This window comes from Ursus arctos, unplaced genomic scaffold (assembly GCF_023065955.2).
Source record: "Ursus arctos isolate Adak ecotype North America unplaced genomic scaffold, UrsArc2.0 scaffold_16, whole genome shotgun sequence".
NCBI lineage: Eukaryota > Metazoa > Chordata > Mammalia > Carnivora > Ursidae > Ursus > Ursus arctos.
The window spans coordinates 28,768,949-28,784,250 of NW_026622830.1; the positions used below are offsets into that span (position 1 = coordinate 28,768,949).

At 64.0% G+C, this 15,302-nt stretch overlaps 1 protein-coding gene across 3 annotated transcripts; it reads right to left on the reverse strand.

The window, feature by feature from the left end:
• Nucleotides 1–1,130: 1,130 nt before the first annotated feature.
• Nucleotides 1,131–12,130, reverse strand: SLC4A11 (solute carrier family 4 member 11). Of its 3 annotated transcripts, none has more exons than XM_048222195.2 (20): nt 11,935–12,130; nt 10,068–10,115; nt 7,768–7,920; nt 7,587–7,636; nt 7,100–7,331; nt 6,936–7,017; nt 6,604–6,727; nt 4,991–5,206; nt 4,809–4,902; nt 4,556–4,681; nt 4,359–4,472; nt 4,138–4,270; nt 3,790–3,863; nt 3,101–3,362; nt 2,908–3,014; nt 2,655–2,823; nt 2,387–2,560; nt 1,977–2,172; nt 1,704–1,873; nt 1,131–1,588 (listed from the first exon to the last, which is right to left on the reverse strand). In XM_048222195.2, exons 2-20 carry the CDS (start codon nt 10,096–10,098, stop codon nt 1,525–1,527), a joined length of 2,571 nt encoding a protein of 856 aa, XP_048078152.1. In that variant the 5' UTR covers nt 10,099–10,115; nt 11,935–12,130; the 3' UTR covers nt 1,131–1,524. The 3 variants fall into 3 exon arrangements, with proteins under 3 accessions (XP_048078152.1, XP_026358917.2, XP_057168617.1); XM_026503132.4 differs by lacking the exon at nt 11,935–12,130 and adding an exon at nt 11,677–11,875; XM_057312634.1 differs by lacking the exons at nt 4,359–4,472; nt 11,935–12,130 and adding an exon at nt 11,677–11,837.
• Between the last annotated feature and the right edge of the window lie 3,172 nt (nt 12,131–15,302).

Here is a 15,302-nt window from a genome sequence, read left to right on the forward strand (position 1 = left end):
TGTTGTTAACCCTTAGCTACCCATCGCTACAAACATTGTGAACATGCTCGAACCCACGCCCACCTGCCTGGGAGCAGAGCCACGCGGAGGGAGGATGAGGAGTCTTGACTGTGCCCCGGTCTCCACGCCAGCCCGTCCGCGCATCAGGGTGCACGCCTCTCCCAGTCAGCCGGCCGGCCTTGGGGGGCCCAGTGTCGCCAGTTACAAGTGGACGAGGCCAGCTCCCCTTGGGGCTGCATTTCTCAGATGACCAAGGGCATTGAGCATTCCTGCCACCCCTGTTACTTTTGGGGTGCCCCCCACCACCTCACAGGTTTGCCTCTTCTCTTGGAGTTGGAGTCATGGTCTTTTGTTGTTGGTTTGCGGAATCCTTAGCGTACCTAGATAGGAGGCCTTTTCAGTTCAGAGGTAGCAGACGTCTTCTCTCATCTGCTCCCTTGGTCTGTTTTATCGGGCAAGCCGGAGTCCTGTAAGGTACTAACGTTACGGGGTGTCTGGAGCTCTACCACTGCTGGCGCTCCCAGACAACGCACAAGAGGCGCTCCTGAGTCCCCGATCCAGAATCCCTGTTGCCTGCTGTGGGCCCTGTGGCCAGCTACCCTGTGACCAAGCCAGGACTGTGGCCCCTTCTCCCCTCCATCAAGCCTATCCATACATCCTGCCCTCGGATTCTTCCACTTCTGTTCATCCCCACTCCGTGCCCCAGTGCGGGGTGCAGCCCCACCCCCACCCCCACATGTAAAACCTGACCCACCCACTCTGACCTCCATGGGCCTGGTTTTCAGTCAGTTGGGCTGCCCTGCAGCTGCCCCCGGGGGCCCAGGCCCAGGGCTGCCAGGCCCGCTCATCTCTCCTTCACCAGCCATGGCTCTTCTCGGGGCCCAAGCCCTCTCCTCCGGGGCCTTGCACATGCTGTTCCCAGAACACTTCCCCTGCAGTTTCCTGGCAACACAGCAGCGCCAGGGCCTCCTGGATCTTCCGCAGGCCCCTGCTGGGCCTGCTCGGTGTGGGGTTGGAGGGGACAGCCCGTAGCACTCAACAAACACCGGTCCTTTTCATTCCACCTCCCCTTCACATCCTACTTTATTCTCCGGCGGCCCTGAGGCTGGGGCAGGGCGGGACAGCAGAGATGGGAGCGTAGAAACAGGAGCTTTATTCTCTAGTGTGCATACAGCGAGTTCCTTACACAATCAAGGAAATGGTTTCTCTTTCAGACATCTGACTCTTTTATCAAAAGAAAATCCGTCCTGCTTAGTCGTACTCTGGACAGAAGTTGCCCTGAGCAGTGTTCCTGACCCAAGCAAAAGTCTAATGGGGACCGGGATGGGCACAGACCGTGGACCACCCCCCCTTCCCATGCCTAGATGCCCTAGGCCTGATGGGACAGCTGGGGGGGGGTGCAGCAGAGAGCAACACCCCAAAAGACACCCATCCCTCTCCCCACATGGCAGCAGAGTCAGCCTGGGAAGAGCCAGAAGGACCGGTGAATGGGACGTGGCCGGGGCCTGCCAGTCAGGGCCTCAGTCAGTGCTCAGCATCCATGGCGTCCAAATATTTGGCTTCAATGATTCGGGGCAGCAGGTTGTAGCTGGGCGGAGGGAGAACAGACCTCAAGGTGAGCACCGGGTCAGGGAGCAGGAGGCAGGAGGCAGAGGGCCTCCCCCACCCCCTCCCCCGCCAGGGCCGCTGGGCGCCTCCCGCACCGGATGGGGATCATGGCGATCATGACGAGCGGGAAGACCATCTTCATGTAGGGCAGGGAGCTCGTGCCGCAGGCGCAGAGCAGCAGCAGCTGCAGGACCTGCAGGCCCGTGAAGTAGTGGATCTTCCTCTGCGGCACCCTCCGGATGTAGTGGGTGGGCGGGTACGAGGTCTGCGGGGGGCAGAGGCGCGCTGTGGGCAGGCCTGGAGCCGTGCCCGCCCGCCACACACGCAGACACACGCACGCACACACACCCTCCCGGCCGGCCCCTCACCTGGTCCTTGAGCAGCAGGGCCACGCGCTCGAAGAGCTGGTTGCCGTCAATGGAGGTGAGCGCGATGTAGAGGAAGAGGCCATAGAGCACGGGCTTGGGGATCCACTGCAGCGGGAAGGGCAGCAGCAGGAGGGAGAAGCCCACCAGGATGCTGGCTCCCAGGGTGGTCAGCCGCGTCTCCTTCACGTTCACGATCCTGCACGGTCCCGGGGCACCAGCTCACCCTCCGGCCCTGCTCCGTGCGGCAGGGTCCCACCGCTGCTCACACGTGGCCCCCTGGGCGCCTCCACTTCAGGCCCTAGTCCCCTGAGCCACGTCCTTTCCGGGGTCACGGGTGGCCCAGGGCTGCCCCCACCCCTCCGGGCCCACAGGATGGGCCTCAGGTCTCCAGGGACCCGCCCCGCACTCACGTCTCGTAAATGTGCCCGTTCTCCACGCGCTCCTCCACCAGCGCCAGCGCCCGCACGTGCAGCGGGGAGTGCGGGTAGGCAGCGTGGATCCAGGGCAGGCCGAACAGAGACAGCCCGCTGTTGATGATGGCGACGAGCAGGAGGTCCCAGTGGTAGGCGGTGCCCTTCACCAGCCTGCGGCACACGGGGAGGGGGGGCACGTGTGGCGGGATCCCCTTGGCCCCTGGATCCGGCGCACGCTCAGCCCGCCCCTCCCAGCCCCACGAACCTGTTCTCCGGGGCGTTCGCCAGGGCAGCCACCAAGTTCTGCTCGATGAAGAAGAGCAGGGAGAGCAGGAAGCCCAGGCCCATGGCGCCGGCGATGGCCCCCAGGGACAGGGAGTGCATCTCGGCGACCTCAAAGAGGCTCTTGCTGGGGTTGTAGCGGAACTGGCTCACTGCAGCAGGTAGAGGCCCCCCCTCAGGCCTGCGCCCCCAGGAGTGAGCCCAGCCCACCGCACCCCTGCCTGAGCCCAACTCACTCTTGATCTCCCGGAAGCCGTAGGAGCAGATGAGGGAGAAGGTGAGCACCGAGATGGGCAAGGCGCAGTCCGACAGGATTTCCCGCATGCAGGGGTGCAGGTAGGGGCTGGGGACACGGGGGGGGGGGGAGGGGTGGATCAGGGTGGCCAGGGGGCTTGTGCCTCCTCTGCTCCCCCGCAGGCCCCCCCTCACCTCTTCTTGAACTGGTAGAGGGTGTAGCCCAGCCACAGCGTGCCCAGCATGATGAGAAGGCTGAGCACGGCGGTCTCCCGGCCCGGGCGCTCGGCAGGGTGGCTCCCAGACGTCAGCTGGGGCAGGCTGGTCAGGAAGCTGGTGTTGAGGGCAGGGTGGAGGCTGGTATTGAGGCTGGTGCCGGGGCCCAGCAGGCTCACCAGGGGAGTGCTGTCTGTGTAGTGGTTCCCAAAGTCGTGGTCATAGTAGTACTTCTGGAAGACTGTGGATAGAGGCCAGCAGGCCTCAGCCACCTGAGCTCTGGGAGGCCGAGGCCCAGCTCCCTCCTGGATGTGGGGGAGGGGAGGCCCCCCCAAGGGAAGAAAGGGCTTCTGGGGGGAGGGGAGAGGGGAGGGGGCTGCCTTTCTCTGTCCCAGGAGGACCCCACTGACCTGCTTGTCCGCCCGCTGCCCCCCCATCTCTGACAGTGCCTCACACCTGGCCCCGTGCCTCTGATCCTGCCTGAGGCAGCCCTGTCACCCTCCAGCACGTGGCACTGCTGCTTTCTGCTGGCCACAGCTCCCGAGAGCACCCTGGACCATGGAAGTAGCCGCAGCTTGCATGCTGCTTGGCTGCCCTGGCCACAGCCCGTAGTCCCCCAACTCAGCTCAGTTTCCCCTGCAGCAGGTGGCCACCGGCTGGACACTCACTTTTGACCATGCCCTTGACAGCATCCAGCATGAACGTGATGGAAATGAACAGGGCAATGATCTCTTCTGTCGACCTGCCGGGGGGTGTCATGGCTCATCAAATGGGGGGTGAACGGTCAGGAGTCCCGGGAGGGGGAGGCTTCCCCGAGCCTCTGCACAGCCTCCGACCTCCTCCTGCCATGAAGACCAGGGTTCCACGCTTCTCTTTTGGGGCAGTGATAGGGTGGGGGCACCTCATCCACTCTAGGGTTACAGGGCCTCGGAAGCCGGCACGGAGGCTGACCCAGACCCTGGCCTCGGTCTCCCTCCTGCTTGAGGGTCCCAGCAGCTCGGGGAAGGCCCTGTCACCTCTTGAAGAGACGCATGATCAGACTGAGGTTGAAGAGGGCATAAAGCGCGAGAAAGAAACTGTTCCACAGGCCCGTCCACGCGTAGAAGGTGTTGAAGTCCAGACTGTAGTCGTCACAGATGCCACCAATTACTGCAGGCAGCGGGACGAGGGGGTGGTCAGGGCCAGGCTGGGCCCGGGGGCCTCGGCAGCCACCTCCCCGCCGCCAGTGCCACGGCACCTTGGATGTAGAGGGCCAGGGGCGCGGTGGTCAGCAGCACCACCAGCGGCTGCCCAGAGAAGAGGGCGTACAAGAGGCCTCCGATGCTCTGCCCCGCCATGGTCTTCTGCACATCTGAGGGAGCGGGGGTCAGGTGGGCGCCGCAGCCCTGGGCCTCCCGCCCCGCTCCCCACCCCACCCCACCCCACCCCCCTCACCAATGGCCCCATTTGTGTTCTCATCGTTGAGGGACCCAAAAGCGATGGTGGGCAGGAGGCAGGCGAAGTAGAGGAACAGGGTGGTGGTGATGTATTTGCCCACAGCCTTGTTTTTCCCGATAATGCCTAGGGATGGGACAGGACAGAAGTTTGCTGGGGCTGCACGACAGGCACATGTGTTGTCCTGAGACCAAAGCCACAGGCTGAGCTCTTGGCGGGGGGGGGGGCAGGGGGGGACCCTAGGGCCACGTACCGTCTGTGAAGTCCAGTGGGTACATGGGGAACCTGCGGGCTATGTCCTCCCGGATGCCCTTCCCCACAGGGAGAAAGTCCTTGTGCTTCAGGGGCTGGGGAAGGGGACAGAGATCTGTCGGCTCTTCGGCCCGTGGGCCATGGCCCGCCGCACCCGCCCAGGCCTGCCCCCGTTCCCCGTACCTGTGGGGATCTGTGTATGCAGATGGGGTTCACGTTGTAGCCCTTGGCGCCGACGGCTGGGCACTGGCTCACCACGGTGAGCAGCTGTCTCTGGTGCACCAGGGCCTCCTTGAATTCCTCCTCCGTGCGGGTGCTCAGGAGCTTCTGGCGGAAGGTGATGTCCAGGAACATGGTGGCGAACGTGCGCCCCACCTCCGTGGCAGTCTTGGTGCTTTTCTGGGGGTAGGGGACAGGAGTCACACCCGCGGTTCCTGGCGAGTGGAGGAACCCGCGCCCTGCCCTTGCCATCACTGATAGTCCCAAGCACGTGGCAGGTGCCCCCCACTGAGAACTGGCAGCAAGTTTTGTCCCCCAAAGGTCAAGCATTAGTGGAGTCTGCCAGGATTCCCGCCAGGTGAGCAGATCACCAGAACCACCGTCGGCCTCCAAATCTCCTTCCGAAACTCCTGAGTTCTTAGAACCCGAGGTACTGGTACTGTCCCAAGGAACACATATTCACAGCATCGTGGCTGATGGAATCACAACGGTGGACACAAACCTTTCCCCAGCTCCACTGCACCAGCCGTATTTCTACTGTCTGCTGGTTCGTGTGATTTTCCGAGGGCTCCAGGCCTGTCAAGCCTTCTCCCTCTTGCCTGACCAAAGTCAACTCTGTCCGTGAACTCAGGGTCCAGCCTCCCCCACGGCAACCCGTCCTCTGGGAGCAGCGTCTGTCCCTTTGTGGGGACAGGCCTGTCCCATCCACGCTTTGCTACCCTGTTCGCTTTAGAACAGGCTCGTTCTCCAGAGGAGGAGCCAGGTGTTGGGCTGGGTGGCCTGTCCCAAGGCATGAGTCCAGCCACTCAGCCCTTGGGGTACTGCCCCTTCTGCTCCACCAGCTGTCACTCCCTCTGCCCCATGAGCTGCCCACTTCCCCTCTCCCCAGCACCGTAACCTTCGGGAAGGTTCACAGCATGCCTCTGAAATCCCCGGGAGGGACGTTCCCCTCAGCACCCGCTTTGCCGAAGAGAAAGCCCGTGGAGGAGGGCCGTGCCAAGCTTGAGTCTGTACCAGAGGCAGGGGCAGAATCATCAAGAAGCTAGTGGAAGTTTTAAGCGTGAGGGCCCTTCTCAGGCCTGGGGAGGGGCCTTTGCCATTTTCTGTTCAGGATTTTGAAATCCTTTTCCTTCAAAGAAGACTCCCCAAACCACACAGGCCCCACACAAGCACGATGTGCCCCTGACCAGGAGGTACATGGCCCAGGCACAAGTGGGGATCCCTGGCCAGCAAATCATAGAGCCAGCCAACTGGAAGAAGGATTGGGGTTGGGGCAGGCCAATGAAAAGTCCCCCATGTTTGAATAATACTAATTTTAACAAGTATCTCCTTTCAGTCAAGAAGAAAATACGACTTTTGGGGCAAACTCGGGGGAAATTAGGGCTTGCTGAGGGCCTAGCGAGGACGCTTCAGGGAGACTCGGTGGGGCAGATGTGAAGGGCAGCGTGAGCACGAGGCCCTCAGGGGCCCGGACTGGGGGGTCCGCCAGCACGTGGAGGAGATGCCCCAGGGAGAGGGCCGAGTAGCCCGGGACCTTCCTTCTCGGGAAAGGGAGCCACCTCCAGACCCCTGCTCACCATCTTGGGCGGGGCCAGCACCAGGATGACAAAGCGCACCTCACAGGAGTTCTCCCCCCAGTTCTGCGGGCGGACCAGGCGGCTGATGCACACGTGCCGCTTCAACAGGGCTTTGGAGGTGCAGCTGCGGGGGCGGGGAGGGCACACAGCGCACGGCTGCCACGCTGGGAGCGGGCCTCCCCCCTCCCCGGGACCCCTAACTTTCACCCCCAGTGACCTCTGTTGGGGAGAGAAAAAGACCGGATGGGACGGGAATGCTCACACCCTCTGCCCCCAAGCCAGGTGGGCCAGCCTGTCACTGGGGAGGCCAACGTGGTGGCCTGGCAACTCACATGATGCAGATCCACGACTGCTGGTACTGCACCCCCGTGACCGTGGCAGTGACCCCTTGGATGGTATCTGACAGCAGGTGGGCTGAGGGCAGAGCGACGGGGTCAGAGGGCCCGCCAGCCCCCCTCCCCGAGCTCCCGCGCCCCGCCGGGGAGCCGGGCCTCACCTTTCCCCTCCGCGGGGGCCCCGGCATCCGTGAAGAGCATGGCCATGAACAGGTCCAGATTGCAGTCGGGCTCCGTGTTGTGGGGGTCGTGAGCCAGGCGGCCCAGCATGGCCCGCAGCACGTCATCCAGCGAGGTGGCCGGCTCGTTCAGGATGATGCTGGCCCGGGCCAGGAAGCCGTCTAGGTCCCGGTGTGCCCGGATCTCTTCCTCAAAGTTCTTCAGCTTCAGGTACTGGGGGGCCGCACGCACGGAACCACACGGGCCCGTGAGGGAGATGCGCTGGCACGGCCTGGGCGCCTCCTCCGTGGTGGTCCCCGGCTGCCCCCGCCCGACACCCCTTCCGAGAGGGACGGCCCAGCCCCCCTTGGCCAGGCGGGGGGCTAGTGTGAGAGCGAGCGGCCGAGCTACCCCAGGGAAGCAGCCACCTCCACCCCCGACGGCTGGCCCGGCGCCGAGTGTCTCCCGTCCCGCGGCCGCGCCACTCACCTTACGGGACGTGTGAAGGAGCCCGCAGCCGCCAGGCGCTTCGCTCTCGGCTACAGAAAAGCGGGAGGGCTCAGGGCGCCGCCCCCCCTCGTCAGGACTCTCTTGGTGGGGTGGGGCCGTGTCTGCCCAGCCCCAGTCCCCTGCCCGCCCCCCCAGCCTGTCCCTGCTACAACCCCCATACCAGCCTGGGTGGGCTGCACCTCGAGGTTGACGTTGACGAAAAAACGGAGGCTCTCGCCAGACACAATGGAGGAGTTGACCGTGTCGAAGGCCTCATCCCCCAGGCTCTCCTCACGGGTTTCAGAGGCTTCATCCATGTCACACTTGAGGTAGCCTAGAGACCCAACCACCACCGAGAGAGACCCCCAGAGAGGGCCCGGCCGTCAGTGCTACACACCAGAGGGAGGGACTCCAAGCCCAAGGAGCAGGGGCCCCTGAGCTGTCCCACTCGGCACGCGCTCAGTGAGTGGCCAGGAAGGCCTCTTGTAGGCCGGGAAGGGAGCCTCAGGCCCAGGTGGGCCGAATGTCTAGTCCCGGCCCAGCCCCAAGCAGAGTATTGCCGCCAGCCGGCAGCCCCCACCCACCGGCTTTCTCCAACATTCTTCAGCTGCAGGAACCAGGGCCCTGCCCTGTTCTGACCCATGTGTATCCTTTCAGCTACAGAAAAATATGGTCATTCCACAGCTCTGGGTCTGGTACGTGGTGAAATGATGCAGTTAAGACTGGCCTCTGCCCTCCCCGAACCCCCAAATTACGGGACCCACCTGCCAGGCTCCCTGGAGGGGACCCAAGGGAAGCCGGAACTACTGCGGTGTCCAGCCCCCTCCCCACCTTACTGGCACAGGGTTTTAGAGTGCTTCCTTTCAGGGAGGGCATGTGGGGCGAAGCATCGAGGCTGAGAGAGTCGGTCCAGACATCAGACAAGGCCCAGGGAGCAGGGGAGCCAGAGACACAGTCGGGGACTGAGAGGGAGGGACCCCCAGGAGACACTCAATGGCGGGTAGGAGGAGTGTCGTGGCACCTTGGGACTCCCTCCCAGAGCGGAGCCTTTCTCTGGGTGGGCCTTAGCTCCTACAACGGCCCCCCCGCCCAGGCGCCCCTGCTGTAGAGGAAGGCTTCTTGGTGACATGCAAATGTTCCAGCCCTGCCTGGGCCCTGCCACCCCTGTCCTGACCCCCGGCCCGTCAGGCCCAGTACCACTCCCGACCTCTGATCTGTCACTCCTCAGACCAGCGGGCCAACACCCCAGGCATGCCAGCGCCTGTCCTCCGAGCAGAGGGCTTCCCTCCCCAGAGGGCCTTCTTCGAGGCTCCACAGAAGTGTCCTCTTCCGGTCAGTCCTCCTAAGGCCCTGTCGGCACCCCTTCCTGACCGTCCTCTGGGTCCCTATGGTTCGCCACCTGTGAGTGCTCCCAGGAAAGGGGCTCTTAGCACCCAGACCCCACCAATGCCTGAAAAACACCTGTGCAGGGGCGGGGAAGGGTCAGCAGCACGCCTACACCTGCCAGGCAGTGACTCACCCTGACTCACTTCCACTCCAGCCCGCCGGTTTCCTCTGCACATCCCAGGCCCTGTTCCCCCCATGTCCTGTGCTTGGCCTGGGCCCTTTGGGGCAGGAGGTGCTCGGTCTGCACTGCACGCAGAGCTCAGAGTCAAGAGGTGTCCTTCCCATTTTTGTCATGGAGCTCCTGTCCACGAAAAAGCCCACCTGCCCTAGCCTCCCTTCTGTCACCCCCACCGGCACCCATTCTTTCTGGGCACTGCCCTTCACACTGCCCCCTTCTCCCCTACTCTGGGCTGACGCGACCAGGTCCCTGCAGTGCTCCTAGGAGGCCATGTCCCCACGTCCATCCTATAAGCCCAACCACACACCTAGCCTGCCGGCCAGCAGCTTGACCCCTGCAGTCACCAGGCCCTGGGGACCTTGGGTCAGAGCCTATCACCACTCTGTCCAAGCACCACCCCACTGAACCCCCCCTCCGATGGTCAGGCCAGCCCCCAGGTGTGGGCACAGGAGAGCCCCGAGACACGGAGAGGGGGAGAGCCGGTCTGGAGCAAGCAGGAGAGCTGAAGTGCAGAAAGGTTCGGTTACATCGCTTTAGAGGGACCATGGCAGCCCCTCCCGCAGGGCTGGGCAGGGACTGAGGGATGTGGGCATAGACGGCAAGGCCTACAGGCTGTCCCGGGAACCAGAACATTCTAACAGCAAACCAAAAGAGGTCATCACATGGTCCACACAGCCCAGGAGAGGAAACTGCCTGCCCTCCCAGGACCACTAGAGGGACCTGTCAGGGTCCGAGGCGGTGTCGGCTCTCCCCCTGACCATACCACCACTTCCCGGAGAGGAGGCTCTAAAGGCATTCGAGCACCAGCAGAGGGCCACAGCCGGTGGTCATGCCATGGGTACCCAGCTAGGTGGACTAGGACCCTGGAGACTTTTGACCAAGGAGCTCTCTCCACACCCCCCCACAGAGGTACTCACCTACATCTTCAAGGTACCCGTTCTGCGACATGACAGCAGAGGAGTATTCTGTAAGGGAAGTCCAGAATTGTCACCAGCTCCACCAACCAGCCCTGGACAGTCAGACTCCTGTGCCTAACTGCTCGCCACCCCACACCACCCCTGCAGACGCCTTCTCACCCTTCCCAGGTGCCCAACACAGGCCAAGCTGGGGGGAAAGGAGCAGGGCTGTACTAGGCCGGGGCCCCTTGCGGAGCCAGAGGAAGCCGGGCCGGTTACTCTTCAGCCGGTCTGCTAGGGTTGGCCCAAGTGGGAAAGGGCCAAGGGGGAAGAGGCGACGTTCCCAGCACCGTTTCCTCCAGGAGTTAGTACCCGCGCAGGATTCGTAGACTGTGTTACTCAGCACCGGCAGCCAGGCCTGGAGGGAGGGGACCAGCCCCTCCACCCTCCTTGTCGTGGCCGGCCTCCCTGTCTTGCTGTCCCTCATCTGGGCCGGGGGCCTCCTGCCTGCACATAGCGCCTCTCACTCTCACATCGGTCCCAGGGGCCATCAACACCCATCACACGTGCAGTCGCCCCCAACCGCACCGCGCCCGGGGTCACAGGGGGCTGACTTGGCAACGGCCTCCTCCCCTCGGTGCCACCCGCGTCCCGGGCCTCCTGGGAGGCGGAGCCGTTGGTCCTCCGGGGAGAAGGCGGCGGGCGGGGGCGAGGGGGAAGCGCTGGGCGCGCTCACAGCGCCGGGCCCCGGATGGTCCCGACTGTTTGTGCCGCTCCCTGCGAGGAAGGAAGCGACAGGAGGGGCCGCGTGCACGAGAGGAAAGCGCCTCCAGACTCGGAGACCCTGGGGGTCGGGAGGGGGGCAGGATACGGACGCGGGGACGGGAGCCGGGGCTGCATCCAGAAGGGAGGGGCGGGGGCGGTAAAGCTACATCCGAGGCCGCAGCGATGGACAGAGGACGAGGGTGACGAGGGTCTGCAAAGGAGGGGGTGGTGCACACCTTACTCCCATCCCGAGCGCCCCACGTGCAGGTAAATAAATGGTCGTACAAACTGCAGGCTGGCCCTCAGGCGTCAGGGCCGCGAGGTAAAGGCTGCCGCGGCCTCGCAGGGGGCAGTCGGAGGCCCCGGGATCCCTGAGGGCCGGCCGCCTTCTCCGCAGCGCCGGGGGCGAGGAGGTGTCCCGACAGAACGTAACATGAGGCGGCAGGGTACCCGCTGGGAAGAGCCCGGCGCTCGGGGTGCTAGGGACCCCACAGCTCCGTCCCAACCACTTCCACGCCCCAACCCTCCATTGGCTACCGCACTGGTTCAAAGACTAAGAATTTCAAGTCCGGGACGGAGCTGAATCAAGCACGCACCGTCCACGAGGCCCCCTGGGCCTCCCTCCACCACCCGCGTACTCCGCCGGACTCCCCCTCCCTCTCGGCCGAACTCACACCTGACCCCAGGCCTGGGAAGCTTCCACGACCCCTCGTCCACCGTGGCCCGGGGCTTCTGCAGGCCGGCGGCAGCCGCGTTCTCCCCGGTGCTCCGACGGCGCCGCGACCTCACCTAGCACCCCTTCGCCGCGGAGAACGGACGGCCCTCCCGCCGCGTCCCCGCCGCGCCTGCCGGCTCAGGCACCCACCGCACGGCTGGAGATGGAACATGCGCCGGGTGGCCGCGGCCATGGCCACGGCGATCGGCCGCCGGACGGCTGCACACACGCGCACAAGCCCGGGCTCCTCACCCACGATCTCCGGGACCCCGAGCTCGGCGACTCGGGCGGGCCAGCGGCCGGAGCCGGCGACACACCCCCGCGCCGCGCCTGGGTCCTAATGCCGCTCGACGCCCCGCCCCGGTGCCGCCCTGGGCGGGGTCCCGTCCGCCCTCCCGGCACCCTTACCCGCGCTCCCGTCGGTTCCAAGCAGGCTGCTCCAGGGAGCCCGGGGCGACTCCGCCAGTACGTGTAGATCGGGCTCCTATGAGCCCGCGTGCCCGCCCAGGCGTCGCCGCATTAGGGGCTGGGCGGGGCTGGGAAGTTTCTGGGAAGAAGCTCGACGGGCCCAGGGACCCACGAAGTTGTGCCTCTGCGGCAGGTCGCGGGAGGACTCCCCCGGCGTCAGCTTTATGCGCGCTGCCGGACACCCCCCCTCCCCCGGCTCGGCAGGGGACGTCGGTAAGGCCCAGCCTGCCAGCTGCCCCGCCCCCTCCATTCATCCCAGTCGCTCCAGTGGTAAACCCTCCTTCTCCTCCTCCAGGAAGCGCGCCCCGACTAACTAGATGGGCCGGCGCGCTTTCCCTGGGCTACGCCCTAGTGAGCCGAGCCAGCGGCGCTCCCGGCTCGGCGGCGTCGGGTTTGCTCGCTGCGCGCCTCGAGATTTTTCTCCTGGCCTCGGCGCGCCCCCGGCCTTCTCTTGGGTCACGGTCTTGGCTCGCGGCTTCTTTCCTTCCCAGGGTGGCCCCGCCGCCCGGTTTTCCTTCCCGAACAGGGGGGGCGGGGAGCCGGACCCAGGGACGCGCCTTCGCTAGTCCCTGGTCTTCTGCGAATGGAGAGAGAGAGAGGAGAGACTCTGTGTGTGTGTGTGTGTGTGTGTGTGCGCGCGTACGGTTGTAGAGGGAGGCCGTGTTTCGCGCGGGCAGGCGGGCGTCCGCTGCGACGGGTCAGGCAAATCCAGCCCATGCGATGAACTCCTGGCCTGACCCTCGGTGTCTTCTCAAAAAACGATTCCACAGCCCTGAGCCCCAGTTTGACTCAGGAACTCTCCCCACCAGTATTCACCCCATCCCTCCACATTCTGGGTGCTAGCCTGAGGACTAGCAGCGAGCCCCCCCACCCAGCCTCCTGCTCCGAAGGAGTCCTCAGCCACTGTCCCCCAGGCATGGAGGAGGGCGGGCGGGGCAAGCGGAGGGTGAGCCCACCTCTGCGGAGGGGTTACTGTGCAGCCCCCCAAGGGCTCCTGGTGCGTTGGGGAAGCCCTATGCATCCACTGGTGAGCCGGCTATCGGGTTCCCCTCCCGGCAAGGTAAGTGCCTTGGGAGGGAAGCCAAGGGAGGATCGATCCCTCTGCAGATGAATGGCCCGGGAGTCGGGAGTCGGGAGGGCTCTGAGCACCCTGCTCCTTACTACCAGAGGAAATCTACCAGACTCAGAGGACTAGCTGGGGGTTGGCCGCATGTTCTCTGTGGGGTGAGCAAGGCCTGGGAGGAGACACACTGCGTCTTCCTGGGGAACCCCTGCACTCCACCCTTGGGATCTTTAGATACCCTCTAGCTAAACCCTCAGTCCATTTCACAGACTTCCAGCGTAGGGGGCGGGGGGAGGGCATGGAGGTTGAGGAGGAGCTGAAGGACAGACAGGCTGAGTACCAGGAAGCAAGGTGGGACGGGGTGGGTGGGTACCAGGGCTGGACCCCCAGCCGCTCCCATCTGGGAATGCGTAGGCTTCTGCGTCTGTCTTCCTTTGCCGGCAGCAGCTCCCAAACACCCAGACCTTCCAAACCGCCTTCCAGGAAGCCAACCTGGATTGGAGGGGCCGCCTCCTCCCTCATGTGGAACCTCACCGCTTAGCTCACTGAGGAGACAGGAGCCCACAGGCCAGGCCTCCCCCAGTGGTGGATGGACCTTTCAGAGGGACTGTCACTGAGCCCTTCCCTGCTTCCTGCCCTCTGCCCCTGCAGGTTCTGTTCCCCTGTTGCCCCGGAGAGCCCCCCAGAACTCCGGGGACCTCCCCCACTCCCCAACATGAGAAGCTGTTTCCTTTGGCTCTCCCACCCACCACCTGCCTTCTGTGGATCGGAGGCCGAGGGGAAATACGGGTGGCCCAGGTGTCCCTGCCTGTGCCCATCTGGTTCTTACATGGGCAGGCACTTAGGGATCCAGACGTGGGTGCACACATTCCGTCTCATTCCCTTCCTTGGGGTCCCTTTACTGGGCTGTGGACATGAGCGCCGGGTTCCACAAGGCACTTAATGGCTTTCCAAAGGAGTTTCAACTGTTTCCCCGTAAGCCTCTCAGGCCTGTAGGTTGTAGAATCTGGAGTGAGAAGTAACTCTATAGTATCTCATTCAAAAACACAAAATAGGGGACGCGGGGCTGGCTCGGCAGGTGGAGCATGTGACTCTTGATCTCGCGGTCGTAAGTTCCAGCCCCATGCTGGGTGTAGAGATTACTGAAAAATGAAATCTTTTTTAAAAAAAATAATAAAAACACAAACACAAAACCACTCCCTTGAACTCCCTTCCTCCTCCAGGAGCCATCCAATTCCTCAGCCGTGCTTACAGAGACCTTTCTCCAGAGTTGTCTCCACGCCCCCTCCTTACTTCTCTTCAACCCCGTCGTCCGTCTTTTGTCCCCGCTCCTGCACTGAAACTGCCACAGCGCTCTTGCCAGGCCCTCCCCCTCCCCCAGCAGGGCCCAGTGCCAACCTCTTCTTCCTCCCCCTCCTTCTCCCCCCCCCCCCTCGGATGGAGCTCCGGAGCTCTCGGTGTGGGAGAGCTTCCCCTGGCCCCGTGGCTATCAGCCACAGCCCGCCATCAGCTTTCATGACTCCTGTCACCGAGCTCTTGACTTCAACATGCCACCAGCACTCCCCCCCTCCCCCAACCTCGATGGCCAATAGGCAATTCTCAGCAAATCCAGGCAAAACAGAGCTTCCCAGTCCGCCATCCACCTGGCTGCTCTGGCCCTGGGAGTCAGCCCACTGCCTCCACCTGGGATCCAGGAGCAAATTTTGTTGGGTTTGCCTTCAGAACCAGAGCACAGTTCTGCCCCTTCACCTCCAGCCGGGTCCACCACCTGGCCTTCTGACCGGCCCCACCCCTAACCATTCTCCACCAACAATGCCAACAACGGCTTCTCCCTCCCGGTGTTTAGGAAAACAAAGACAGAAACTCGGCAAAGCCACCTCCCTGCGGTGGTGCCTGGAAGGTGTGTCCGCAGCCCCTACCCCTGCTCCCTTCACCCTGCGGCTCTCAGGTACAGCCCTTGCGGTTTTCTGCCCTCCCACGGCCCGCGACCCCTTCACTGCCGCGGGGCCTTCTTCATTCTCCGTTTGCTGCCTGGGCCCGACCCCCCCAGCTAGACTGGGAGCTCCCTGAGAGAATGCTGTGTGTCTTTCCCCAGCACAGCACCCAGTGTAGTAGGTGCTCAATAAACCTGGGACGCGCGGACCGCACAACGGACGTCTCCACATAGGGTTCCCAGAGGCCTTCAAGCCAGTGAAGCCCTCTATCCTCCACTGCCACTCTGGTTTTCCAGCTGCACCTCATGGGG

Excerpts from the sequence above, each read along its gene's own strand:
- SLC4A11 (XM_026503132.4), bottom strand. The coding sequence starts at position 11,719 with ATGGCCGCGGCCACCCGGCGCATGTTCCATCTCCAGCCGTGCG. Across the intron at positions 10,116-11,676 it reads GTTCCATCTCCAGCCGTGCG|AATACTCCTCTGCTGTCATG; the intron begins GTGGGTGCCTGA and ends CTTCCCTTACAG. Across the intron at positions 4,473-4,555 it reads GAACACAAATGGGGCCATTG|ATGTGCAGAAGACCATGGCG; the intron begins GTGAGGGGGGTG and ends CCGCTCCCTCAG.